General features: G+C 44.2%; 1 protein-coding gene across 3 annotated transcripts in view; it reads left to right on the top strand.

Moving 5' to 3' along the window:
• LOC127945116 (adipolin) overlaps positions 1-13917 on the top strand; it is a 30197-nt gene extending 16280 nt beyond the window's left edge. Inside the window, exons 3-8 of one of the 3 annotated variants that reach the window (XM_052541695.1) lie at positions 6328-6439; positions 6597-6778; positions 8864-8972; positions 10031-10124; positions 11458-11536; positions 11645-13917. In XM_052541695.1, the coding sequence (XP_052397655.1) occupies positions 6328-6439; positions 6597-6778; positions 8864-8972; positions 10031-10124; positions 11458-11536; positions 11645-11743 (675 nt within the window). In that variant the 3' untranslated portion in view covers positions 11744-13917. Of the gene's footprint in view, positions 1-6327; positions 6440-6596; positions 6779-8863; positions 8973-9675; positions 9942-10030; positions 10125-11457; positions 11537-11644 lie in introns of those variants that run through there. The other 2 variants (XM_052541694.1, XM_052541696.1) reach the window with 2 other exon arrangements.
• Positions 13918-14270: the final 353 nt, after the last annotated feature.

Raw genomic sequence — 14270 nt, forward strand, 5'->3', positions numbered from 1 at the left:
CTTTTCACTTGAAAACAGTTCTTGATCTTTGCATATTTCTGTCCTGTTTCAGACCAAAAAAAGCAATATTAGGGACAGAGGACTGTACAAGACATTTTGTGATGGCTAATTAATAAAATATGTAGCTAGAGACAATTTGTAGGTGCCATTATGAACTAACAAGCACAGTTCTCTTTCATCATCTCGTGTTCGAGATCCACCTATGGGAAGGGCATCCGTACCTGACCTCTGCAGAAGCATCCAATTGCACCAAGTCTGGCTAGACAGACAGAAGCGCGCAGCCAATGCCAGGTAAGGCCCCGCCCCCTTACCTAGGGGTATAATAATGGCTGCAGCGCTGCTATTCTCCAGTTGACATTCGCTTCTCGCGATCTCTGCATTGACACAGTTCGGTTGGATTACGCTGCTCACCTTCGTGTCTTCAGGAGGACATATCGACCGATCAGCCTCCGCCAGACGTGACTGTCGTCTTCTCAGCCTTTTTCTGCTGTGTTCTGCATTCAGAGCCGCCCACGCTCTCGTCGTTCACCTGCTCCCACGGCTGCCCGCCACGGATTTTTCCGATTTCTTCTCCGGTATGTCGCTTTCAAAACCTACCGCTTCTCCGGGGAATAGCCTATCACGGGCCTGCCCGGCCGCGTGTGGAGCGCTAATCGCTGCTAAGGATCTTCACCCGTTCTGCGTGGTTTGCTTGGGCCTTAAACACGCTCAAGAAGCATTGGAGAACCCGGAAAATTGCAGTAATTGCCTTATGCTGCCCAGAAAGCTTTTACGACGCCGTCTTAAAGTTGCAGCGACCCAGTGCGCCGAGCTCGGTTTTTCTGACTCAGATGGGGGACACGGTGACGACGACGCGCTACCGGGGGACTCCCGGGGCGCATCCTCACTTGTTTGGGCTGACCAGCCCAATCCCGCATTCCCCGAAGAGGACATCTTCGCGGGCAACCTCATGCTCGCCGACGGACCGGCCGGTTCCGGCGATGAGGATGATGCGGCCCTTCTCGGGGTCTCAGAGGACGAGGAGGCCATCCCGCCCTCTGGCGTTCCCCAGGCTAGCGGCCACGCAGCCCTGCCTCAGTCCATCCTCCTGGAAGTGTGTGAGCGAGCGGCCGCTCGCCTCAACATTGAGTGGCCGGCTCCACAGAGCGCCACCGACCAGGAGAGGGATATTTACGACGGGAAAGTGTTGGGACCTCCTCCCGGTCCGAGGAAACAACTCTTCCCCGTCCTTCCAGCGTGCGCTAAGCATATGAGGCACAATTGGAGCGACCCGCTCGACTTCAAACACGGCCTTTCGGGGCTTGAAGTAAAAGATATGGCATCTCATGGTATGGGTGACCCCCCCGCTATCGAGCCGTCCATCGCCAGGCACCTTAACCCCGCTCAGGGCGGGCTGCTCGCTCCCCCTAAGCCGGTCTTGCCAAACAAGATGGACCGTTTTTCCGCCTCAGTTCACCAGGCCGCATACAAGTCCTCGGCCTTGGCTGTCAGGGCCCTCAACGTCTCGTCTCTCCTCTCCGCCTACCAGGCGGAGCTTTTGGACGAATTAGGCCAACAGCTAGAAAAGGGAACTCCTTCTCTACCCCTGTGGAAGGAGATCCTCACGGTGAACGACCTCGTCCTTCGTAACGCTCGGCAGGCCGTCCAAGCCTCCGGGCGCTCTATGGCGCTTTCTGTGGTGGGAGAGCGCGCGCTCTGGCTTAACCTGTCAGGCCTTCCTGACAGTGAGAAGCGGCGCATCGCGGGCGCGTCGGTTGAGCCCGGCCGGGCTCTCTTCGGTCCCGCTGTCGCATTGATGCAACAACGGTGTGACGACAAAAAGAAGGAGGACGAGGCCTTCAAATTATGTCTCCCTAGGAAGGCGGCCCCACGCCAGACAACCCCTGCGCGTTTGCCAAACATTCCAGCCATGGGACGACACTTCCACCAGGGCAAGGAAAGGCCCCGCAACAAACCCCCACAACGGCAGAATAACCCACCGCCTGCTAAGCACTGGGGAAAATCGACTCCCGCCGCGGCCGCGGCGGGAAAACCACCTAACCCTTCCCCCATCGACTCGAAACGTAAGCGGCCTGCCTGATGTTCGGTTGATGGGGACATCGAGTCCGCGTTCACGGGCCTCGAGCCCTTCGGACTCTCTTCCTGTCCCAGGACCCCCGTTCAAAAGACGCAGGGTCTCCCGTGGATGGATCGGTTCCTCCCCGTTCGAGGCTGCCCAGCCCATGTGTTTAATGAACGGTGTGTGTTCCCCCCTCATGTTCAGGGGGCCTGTTGTGAGGAAAAGTGCAAAAGCAGTGTCACCACACCGCATACACTCTGTTCCCCTCACCCAACCAATAAAGGCTTCGGCCCCAGTGTTTCCCCAACACAAAACACACAAAAAAACAAAAAACACATTAAAACAAACGAATCAAATGAATTCGTTACGGAGAGAGGATCTCTCTCTGCAGAGAGAGGAAATCTGTCTGAACCCCTGCATGGTGCCCCTGGTGTGTCCACTAGATGGCGCCATTGTATCACAAATAAACCAGCTGGGCTTACACAGCCCCGCTGCAGCTCGGGTGGGAACGCTCGCAAGTCACGAATGGGCTTGGCGAACTGTTTCGGCTCCCGAGTGGGTGATGCGTACTATAATGCAGGGATACAGACTGCAGTTTGCAATGAAACCCCCGCATTTCAACGGCGTTCTCTCTTCACACACGGAAGAGAACGCCTCACACATTCTGAAAGAGGAAATATCCTCCCTCCTAAACAAGGGAGCGATTCAAGTGGTGCCCCCCAGTCTGATGAATCAGGGATTTTATTCTCGTTATTTTCTGGTCCCAAAAAAGGACGGCGCTCTCCGTCCTATTTTGGACCTTCGTGTGTTGAACAAACATTTGAGGAAATACAATTTCAGAATGCTGACTCATGGCTCGCTCGCCCGCGCCATAAAACCGAACGACTGGTTCACATCGGTCGACCTGAAAGATGCTTTCTTCCATATAAGCATTTATCCGTCACACAGGAAGTTTCTTCGTTTCGCCTACCAAGGCACATGTTACGAATTCACAGTTCTGCCGTTTGGGCTCAGTCTGAGCCCCCGGTGCTTCTGTCTGTGTGCGGAGGCGGGTTTAGCACCCATGAGAATGTCAGGTCTGAGGATTCTGACATACATAGACGATTGGCTCATCGTAGCCGAATCGAAAGAGAAAGTATTGCAGGACACCTGCCGTGTGCTCACGCACATCACATCTCTCGGGTTCAGAGTGAATGTGAGCAAGAGCAATTTTACACCCAGTCAGAATGTCATTTTCCTGGGTTTGGAGTTGAACTCAGTCTCCATGCGAGCGCGTCTCTCTCAAGAGCGCGTTCTCTCTCTAATGAACTGTCTGTCGCAGTTCAGAGAGGGGGCGAAAGTACAATATCGCACATGCCTCAGGCTGCAGGGTCTTATGGCTTCATCAATCCAGGTTGTACCGCTGGGACTCCTGAGAATGAGAGCGTTCATGAAATGGGTTTTGTCACTACATTTCAGCCCGACGCGCGATCTTTGCCGCTCTGTAATAGTGACGCGCGCCTGCTCGGCAGCCTTGCGCCACTGGAAGAGCGCAGACTTTTACGCACAGGGAACCCCTCTGGGGACGGTTATGATGCGGAAAGTTGTGACGACAGATGCGTCCTTAACAGGCTGGGGCGCCACCCAGGAGGGCAGAACGGTGAACGGTCTGTGGCCGAGCAGACTAAGTTCAGCGCACATAAATTATTTAGAGCTTATGGCCGTATGGAAAGCTCTGAATCATTTTCTGCCTCGCCTGCAGGGACATCATGTGCTCGTACGCTGCGACAATACCACGACAGTGGCTTATATCAACCGTCAGGGCGGCGTGCGCTCGTCGAAACTTCACGCTCTAGCTTACAAGCTTCTAGTGTGGAGCGGACGGGTTTTCCTGTCGTTACGCGCGACTCATGTTCCGGGCCTTCTAAACAGAGGTGCGGATCTTCTATCAAGGGGAAACCCAATCTACGGAGATTGGCGCCTTCACCCGCAGATAGTGGCTGTGTTATGGATGAGATTCGGACAGGCAACCGTAGATCTATTCGCCTCGCGCGAAAACTACCATTGTCCTATGTTCTTCTCGCTAAAGGACGTGGACGCGCCCCTCGGGGTGGATGCACTGGCCCACCCGTGGCCCAGTGTGCTGCTGTATGCCTTTCCTCCCCTGTGCCTGATAATTCCTACACTGGCCAGGGTGAGAGAGCAGGGCCTGTCTCTCATTCTGATAGCACCCAGGTGGCCCAAAGCACCATGGCTGGCGGAGATAATCCCTCTGTTATATGCCGAGCCGTGGCGCCTTCCCCCCCGCACGGATCTATTGTCCCAAGCGAACGGGGAGATTTATCACCCGCACCCGGACAGGGTGGCTCTTTGGGCTTGGCCCGTGAGAGGACGAACCTAAGCGCACTTGGGCTTTCGCCGCGTGTGATTGCTACTATACAGAATGCCAGGGCCGTTTCTACGCGATCCTTGTATGGCAGTAAGTGGCGAGTGTTCGAAGGGTGGTGTGATGGGCGTGGTCTCACATCTTATCAGTGCTCAGTTCCTGATATTTTGTGTTTCCTCCAGGACCTCCTAGAAAAAGACAGGTCTTTTTCCACAATTAAGGTCTACTTGGCTGCGATTTCGGCCTGTCATGTGGGCTTTGAGGGCTCAACAGTCGGGCAGCATCCTCTAATCCGCAGATTTATGAAGGGTGCCCGTCGCCGCTTGCCAGTCATCAGGAGGACGGTTCCTGAGTGGGATCTCTCCATGGTGTTGGAGGCTCTGTCTCAATATCCTTTTGAACCTCTTGGAAGTATTTCCCTAAAGCTGCTGTCCTTCAAGACAGCTTTGCTCTTGGCCTTGGCATCAGCCAAACGTGTCAGTGAGCTACATGCATTTTCGGTTCATCCCTCGTGCACTAAATTCTCTCTTAGTGGAGATATGGTTTCCCTTAGGCCTAATCCGGCCTTCATGCCGAAGTGCTTCCCTGCGTTCACTTCGGAGGTGTTGGAGCTGTCCGCTTTTCACCCTCCACCTTTTTCCTCCCTGGAGGATGAGAGGCTAAATGCTCTGTGTCCCGTCCGTGCCTTACGGACATATATGGACAGGACCAGTGCTTTCCGGAAGAGCGACCAGCTCTTTATTTCATGGGCACCCCCTCATGGAGGGAATCCTATTTCTAAGCAACGCCTCTCACATTGGCTTGTGAATGCTATAGCTTTGGCTTATGAATCAAAGGGTATGCAGCCACCAGGGGGCATCAGAGCTCATTCCACGAGGGGCATTGCCACCTCTTGGGCTTTGTTTAGGGGAGTGTCGCTAAAGGACATCTGCTCCGCTGCTAGTTGGGCTTCTCCTCATACCTTTGTGCGTTATTACCGGCTGGATGTCACCAATATCTCGGTAGCACATTCGGTTTTAGGGGTGGGGTCTGCTTAGCCCTTCCCTGCAACCCTGTTGGAGGTGACGACGGAGTGAATGGGCTGGCTGGCCATGCACATCCCTGTCACTAAGCATGTTTTTACAGTCCTTTTCTGGGTGTAATTATATGCACATTGGTTATCATGTGTGTGATGCAAAATGTTTTCATGTGCTGCATATGCACAGTAGTCACGATTGTGCATCAGTATTGCAGGTTCATGAGTATGGGACGTGTCAGGCACCGCCTCTTTGGGGCGACCGTCCTTCTCTGGCTTTCAGAACCTCACTGTGAGTGTATTGGGCAATCGGGGAGCTGTCCATGTCTCTCCCATAGGTGGATCTCGAACACGAGATGATGAAAGAGAACAATAGGTTACTGTCGTAACCCCGGTTCTCTGAAACATCGAGTGGAGAGATCCACCAGCGTTGCCCCGCTTGCCTCACGAGAAGCGAATATACTTACTGGAGAATAGCAGCGCTGCAGCCATTATTATACCCCTAGGTAAGGGGGCGGGGCCTTACCTGGCATTGGCTGCGCGCTTCTGTCTGTCTAGCCAGACTTGGTGCAATTGGATGCTTCTGCAGAGGTCAGGTACGGATGCCCTTCCCATAGGTGGATCTCTCCACTCGATGTTTCAGAGAACCGGGGTTACGACAGTAACCTATTGTTACATATGTACTGCACTTCAAAAGTTGATTGACTGAGAATTAACTTTTAATTTATCTCTCCCAGAAAATTTGTAAGATATTGCATAACACATGCCTTAATAGATTTCAAGTTGTAACACGTCATAGTGAGATGCCCTTTTGAGCATTCAAAGAAATTTGAGTCTTGAATAAATTTATTTGAAATTCTATAACAGTAATATTTATTTCTGCATCAGCCCGGTCCCCCTGGACCTCCTGGACCTCCAGGGCCTCCCGGACCTCCTGGATCCCCTGGGGCAGAAGTCACTCAAGAGGTCCTGCTGCGAGAGTTCAAAGAAATGATCAAAGGTGAGGATCCACAACACGTGAAAATCTCAGTGATGGATATTTTCTATTCATCATCAAGTGACCATTGTGAAGATGTGCAGGACATTTTGAGAGATACATTGATGAAGTGTCTTTAACTGCATGTAGTGTTGTGTCTACATGTTATCTGCTTTAACAGAGGCCACAGAGAGACGAGCAGCAGTGGACAGGCCCAACGAACCCAGTCAGCTGCCTACAGCTCTGATCACCCTAGAGAGTATGACCTCCTACAGGAGAATCGAGGAAGCCTTCCACTGCAAACTCAAAGGCCCTGTCGTTGTGGACAAAAAGACTCTGGCTGAACTGCAGAACTTTCAGACCGTAAGTGCATATCTGTGCATATATATTAAATATATGTCTTTTATCATAATGGAATATCCATCCCTCCATCCATCCATCCATCTTAATGGAAATATATCTGCCTTTTTATGATGTGACGTAAATACTATAAAACCTAATTGATCTTAACTTTATATTAAACAACAACAACAAAACATATCTCTGATAATATATTAAATGTATTTATTTTTGCAAAATATATTTTTAATTACACATTGTCATATGAATAACAAATCAGTTTCTAAAGCGATTTAAATGTCACGGTTAATAATTTTATTCACTAAAAGAAGTGACTCAACTGTGACTCAACATGCCTTTTTGAGCTATTCATTAAAATCGGCTCAGTAATTATTTCAGGAATTGGAAAACAGCGCTGTATGTGTTTGATTCAGCTCTGTCCAGTATCCCTTATAATTCTCAGCAGTCTTTAATCATCCATTTTACATTTATGCCTTTTGTTATTGTAAAGCTATTGTTTTTAAAAGTTATTGTGTTTAAAGTTTATGGTTATTTCCTCACCACAAATGATGCAAAGAATCACAATTAGGCCTATGTCTAGACTTTTAACAGCAAATGAACAAGCACTGGATATAAAACTGAGGAACAGCAAATTCACATGAATGCTAATTCAGATGAGCATTCCAGCTATTTAGAAACAGCCATTTAGAGTAAATGGTACAACTTCCAATCGTCTCATTGTGGCAGCGGGATCAGCATTTGCCAGAATGAAAGAAATTCCAGTCTGTTGCAAATCATTTCAGATTGGCATGTTTTGTCTTCATTCCATTTGGCTTCTTCATGGTGACAGTTTTAAAGAATGCTAAACACTATTTCGAAACGGTTCCAACTTGTGTGTGTTCAAAGTGAAGTGTGTAATTCCATCACCAAATATTATTAAAAAATCAATAAGCTGTCTGCCATTGGTCAGTCAGACAGATACTGTAATTCTGCCCCAATCAGCTATATAGACAAAGCTGAATTAAGGCCACCTGTGATTGCAACCTCCCGACTGACTCTTGATGTGAACATTAGTGACAAGACACTGAATTGTTTACTTGGCCAATCAAGAAGGGTATAAGCCAACCTATATATAACCTATACATATAATATATAATATATAAATATATCCTTCTTGGTGTTGTACAAAAGGTACTCTGTCTGAGGTTTTGGACGAGTGAGTGGTGTTTATAAAAATAGACACCATTTGAAACAGTGCGCTGTTTTTAATGAAGAGCTTTACCCTGATCAGCCAAGAACACACACCAAAAATCCATGTAAGCGTGTTTTTGGAGAGTCCTTTAGTCAGGGAAAAAGCTGCGAGTGATTAATGTAGACAAGATTTAATCTAAGCTCCAATGAGCAATTTAATTCTGCTGATCACTGAGGATGTATGATTCTTACTTTCCGTATAAAAGAAATTACGATCATATAGTCTTTCAAATCTGTCAAATGGATGAAATAATGGTTGTGAAAGTCAATGCAAAGTTTTATTCATCCAGTGTAGAAATACCTGTCAAATAAAATTACACTCCTCTCACATATCTGTTGGGATCTGACATGAGTATGAAAGGCATTCGTTGTTGTGAGAGTGTTCAAGTGTTCAAAGCTGACAGCACAAAAATGGCAGAACCGAACAGTGTTTAGCACACTAATCGGAGGACTCATTATAAAAGCGTCTGAGTCTGGAAATCTTGGTGGGTTCTGGAGGCGTAATGCAGAATAATGTGGTCTGGCATGGCTGCAGAGTGCAGTTATGATCAAAAACAGAATCGGAGGATTCCTGGCAGATGTCTACATATTTCTAACCATTTAATGGTTATGTGCTTCCAAGCTGAGCCCTAAAACTGCTATATTTTTGAATGCTGTATGCAGAATGCTTCGATTTGCATGTGAGTGTATTAGAGTGTGCAGAGCAAGACCTCTGCCGAAAAACATATTCTTGAGATGCTTGGAATGCAAGTCATAGTAGGATTTTCAGAGTGAGTGGTGTTGATGTTTGATCAATGGTTATTACTGTAGGTGTCTCCATTGTAGGCACTCTATAATTCTCACCTGTTTCACTTTCAGCCTCCTGCCAAAGGTGCCTTCCTCAGAGGGACGGGGATGGACCAGTCCACTGGCCGATTTACAGCTCCTGTAACTGGAATTTATCAGTTCTCTGCCAATGTTCATATTGGTAAGGAAATGTTGAAAGGTTCACCTCACCAATAACAAACTTGGTCTCTTTTGTAATCTTTTGTTTTCTTACACTTTTTCAGTCTTAGACATGAGGTTTGGGGGTATGATAATGATTAGCAGAATCAAACCCATGTTCAAACAATAGAACATGGGTTGGATTCAGGGAATTCATGAACTGCAAAAATGGAAACAATTTACAGTGAATTTAAAGTACAACAGTAAATGGATGGGACACAATTTACAGTTAAAATAGTAATTTATTAATAATCATATTAATATATATGTAGTTACATACTTTGGTGGATATGGAGATTTATTTTTAAATACATTACAAATGCTTTGGATAAAATTATCTACCAAATACAGTAGAAAAATGAATGCAAAAATTCAGTTTCTCTGCTATAAAAACAAATACATGGAGTACAAATTAATATTTCAGTGTCATCTCTATCAGAAGATGCTATCATGTAATGGATGTTTCAGACTTGGCAGTTTCTCAGAAGATGGATTGCATTCCCCTGTAACTTACATTCCAACTGTGCTACATTTGTTTGCTGAGACTGACGGTGTCTTGCGCAATCTTGAATGTTTAAAAAGCTAAAAAATTAATGCCGTGCTTGAAAGTACACAACCGCACATTTTTATTTTTTTGGCTGATGCACTAAAGAGGGGGTCCAGTGATCCTACATTCGTCATTTCAGAGGCAATGCTTATGTGGAGTTACACTGGAATAAGCCCCAGGGACTCTGAATGCAAAACTCTTCTAAGCTGTGGCGCCGACATGCAGCTCCGGGAAAAGGAATTGGCTCTCTGCAGTAGACTGTGGCAGAAAATCAACATCCCCAAACAAATTCACAAATCCACTGCAGACTTATAGAAGAGACCAATATTTAGATGTGGCTGGAGGTCAAACAAGACTGGCTGTGGCATTGTGTGCTTCACATACAAAGCTCTGTCAAACAACATTTCAACAGCCTTTGCTCTTCATACAACAGTTTGAAATGCATGTCTGAAAAGTATTTTCAGGAAATATTATTTTTTTGTACTTTCTTGCAGACCACACTGAGGTGAAGAAGAGTAAGAACCAGCTGAGAGCCAGAGACAATGTCCGAGTTTTGATCTGCATTGAATCACTCTGCCACAGATATACGTAAGTTTGCTTTGTCTCACATTAAAGGGGTAGTTCACCCCCCCCCCACCCCCCAAAAAATAGAATTAGTATTAGTATTTTTTTCCATACCATGGAAGTAGGTTGCTAACAGCAATTATTTTCATCTTTGAGTTAAAGACTCGAAACTAGTGTTGTGAGTAAACGTAATGTTTCTTAGGGGGGAATGCAACATTTTGCATGAGAATGGGTAAGTTTTGCAAGTGAACACATTGTTTCTCAGGGAATGCAAACATTTTGCAAGCAAACGCAAATCTTTTAAATATATTAAGTCCTACAGTTTGACGTCAAACAATACATTTGTGTGATAAACAAATAAATTTTTTTGTTATTTACTGAAAAAAATATTTGAGAGAAGTATGTTTGATTCATGAATGAATTCAGACGGTATATAATTAATGTGCTACAATTTTACAGTGTTTCCAGAGAGTTTCTTGTGATTTTCATTGATTTCAGGTCTTTCTGTCACACTTAGTGTCAGTTCTGTTTTGTATTGTGCAAAACCATCCAGGAGAAAATCTGACACCAGCAATTTTGCTAGAAAAGTTATTATGATTACATTATGTGTAATTTACCCTCAAGTAGTCTATTTATTAACATTCGATTTTGGACCCATTGTCCACAGACCACATCCACATCAATATAAATTCATGATTCAGACTCTAAGAAATACTTCGCTTATGATGAAAATTAGTATTTTTCTTGAGCTCCTTCTTACATTCAGGGCATGTGGTATTAATTTCAGTGGCTTAAGCGTGTGAGTGCTTGTCATAAAAATCCTCTTTCACAAATCAAACAAAAATAAATGTACTTAAAAGAAAAAGGGTACTACTAGGGGTACGCGAGGTGGTTAAGGGGGAATGGGGATGCTCTTTCTAAATAATGCATGGGCTGTAAAGCACATTGTCTGTTCTAGCTTGTGTGGAACCAGCAAGGCATTTCCTGTGTTAAAACGGAGCAGGCCTTTAAAACATGTCCTCTCACCTTCAGTCTGGTCCTTGTCACCTGAGTAACCTTTACTGCCAAATTTGACTCGTGGGGTCCTTGTTGGTCTTAGGAAGGGTAATTCCTAAAATCTATTGCTGGAAAGCACTTATATAGACCTTTAAAGGGAAATTATAACTTTTTAGATAACTTTTTTTATCAATGTATAACAAAACAAAGTGATATATCTTTGAATAACCTTAACACTGTGCAAAAATGAATTATAATTGTTTTTTTTTTTTGTTTTTTTTTTTACAATTATACTAGTTTATCTTTTGCTCAAATAAAATTCAATAAAAAAAATAGTAATGTTTTCTGTACCTTTATGCAGATCCTTGGAAATGATTGTTGGCTTTGAGAGTAACAGCAAAATATTTACAGTATCTGTCCACGGACTGCTGGAACTTCAGGTAAGAGTTGTGAATATCTTGCTGAATAACCTCAAATACATACAATTAAGTTAAATGCGTTGCAGATTGACATCGACTTTGAATAATGTGATGTTTTCTTTCTAACAGGCCGGGCAGTACACTTCCATATTCGTGGACAATGCAGCTGGAGCATCGATCACAATACAGAATGGTTCAGATTTCATGGGCATGTTGTTGGGGGTATAGCCTTTTTTTACAGCCAGACTAGATCTGGCAGACCATGTAAGACTGCATAGCTCCTGTTTGGACTATCACCCAGCACCATATATCCTCATGAGACAATATATGACTGCTTACAAAGCTCTCGGCTTGTTCATGGACTAGACATGGACATATTAAAACCTACAAAGCAGAGACAGTTGGATGCAAAACTGAAAGACTTTACCGAGGACTGTCGATTCACATCTGCCGCTCTCATGTGCCGTCTACATTGAGGTTTTTACCTCTTCAGAAAGATCAGTTCTCACTGTTTCCACTTACCATGTCCTATTTTGTGATTTATAGATGTATACAAAGAGATTTTTGTACTTTGACATTGTGTTATGTCCTTCCTCTTAATTAATAGTGTTTATATACAGAATGTTTATACACACGGTTTGTTTCTACGGTGAAAGGTTTTCTACAATACAAGAGCTAATCTAAGGTTTAATCTTTTGGATTTATCTTAAAGGAACATTTGACCCCAAAATGAAAATTTGTTGAAAATTGACTCACCATCAGGCCATCCAAGATGGGATTGTGTTTATTCTGAACAAATTTGGAGAAATTTAGCATTACATCACTTGCTCACTAGTGAAGGGGTGCCGTCAGAATGAGAGTCTGAACAGCTGATTAAAACCACAGACTGTATAAAAACATGGATGTAGGTTCTGTGACGTCACATGTAGGTTTCTGAAGAGTGTTTTTGAAGCCTAAAGTGGGCGGAGCCTATTTTCACCATCATGGCAGCACGTCACTCCCCGATAATAGAAAATGGGCAAAGAGGCGGGAGCTGGTTGCTGAAACCACACCCACCTAGCTCTATGATGATGACAGCAGCGGCAATCCACCTGTCACTCAAGTGGCCATGCCCTTAATTATGCAGAACTTTAAGGCTTAGTATAATTTAAACGAATGAGTTATAAAAAAAATCCACCCCCTCACAGTTGTCATGAATGCCAACATAAATACCAAAATCATATTTTTTTTCTTCTGTAATGTTGGCCATTTTAACATCAATGTCAACGTCAATAGGACTGGCTCCCTTTTGGATCCAGCCTCTAGTGGCCAGTCAGTGAATTGCAACTTTAGTCACTTCTGTGTTGGTTTCACTAGAGATTGGAAGGTTGCCGCTTGATTAAAACACCATAATAATCCATGCCTTCCACATGACTCCAGTCCATAAAGTAACATCTTGTGAAGTGAAAAAATGCCTGTTTTTAAGAAACAAATCCATCATTAAGATGTTTTTTAATGTCATAATACTCTTTCAGGACAGAAATATGCATCAATCCCTGTTTACAAACAAAAACAGTTCTAAACAAATATGCCTGTGGATTTTAATGTGAGAGGATAACAGGGGATGGACTTTCTCACTGAATAAAGCATTATTATGGATTAGGGTATTTTAACGATTTAAAGTTAAAACACCTTTGTGGTGGTCCCCTTTTGTGACCATGCAGCTTTTCCCTTTACATGACATTAAATGGAATGGATTACTTTTGGATTACTGTCATGTTTTAATCAGATCTTTGACAGCAGCCATTCACTGCAGAGGAACCACTGTTAAGCAAGTGATTTAATGCTGAATGTCTTAAAATCTGATTCAATGAAGAAACAAACTTGTCTTGGATGGCCTGAGGTTGAGAAAAAATTCAGCATTTTTTTTTTCATTTTTGTGTGAACTATTCCTTTAAAGATTTTATGATCATTTTTATGTTAACCAAAGTGTGCACTCCTCTTGTTCAAACATGCCTGTATTTTTAAATATAACAAGCTAGACAAAGTTTATTTACTATGCAGCTCAGAAAAGCATGTTGTAGTGACTTGATTGTTGATAAAAGAACAGATTTTCCATTATACCCGGCCAAAAGAAGGAAACAGCCAAATACAAGAAAAGAAACAAGATGAATGACTCGCTCGATTTTTTACGTCCAACAGCTAACAGTCCCAAACAATAGCATTAATCAAAGAGTGTGTGTGAATGTGTGTTTGGAAAGCATACTGCCATGATCGATTCTCATTTTGTTTACCGCAATGCCAAATACGTCATCTGAATGTTTTTCACATCTCCATGGAAATTTATTCTTGCGTTCTTTCAGATGTGTTGTTCTTCTTCCTTTTCTCTCAAACATCTTCTTCAGTAAATTAAGATGCACACACACACACACACACACACACACACACACACACACACACACATATATATATATATATATATATATATATATATATATTAGCATATGTAAAATTTTCCATTCCATTCAAATTATTTATGTTTAAATGTATCTGCCAATTAAAACAAATATTTTTTTTTTATTGCCTTCTAGCCTTCCAGTATATCTGGATCTGGGCATGTTTGCGGTTGACTAGAAATGACTTTTACGTGCTTTGAAATCTTGCATTACGTTTGTAATTCTCTGCTCGATAAAGCAAGCAGGATGCCGCAAGATGAAGCTCATGGAAAATATTCTAATTTGCAGTAGTGTGGAAAATGCTTCTTTGCATCATTTGC

Source organism: Carassius gibelio, chromosome A23 (assembly GCF_023724105.1).
Source record: "Carassius gibelio isolate Cgi1373 ecotype wild population from Czech Republic chromosome A23, carGib1.2-hapl.c, whole genome shotgun sequence".
NCBI lineage: Eukaryota > Metazoa > Chordata > Actinopteri > Cypriniformes > Cyprinidae > Carassius > Carassius gibelio.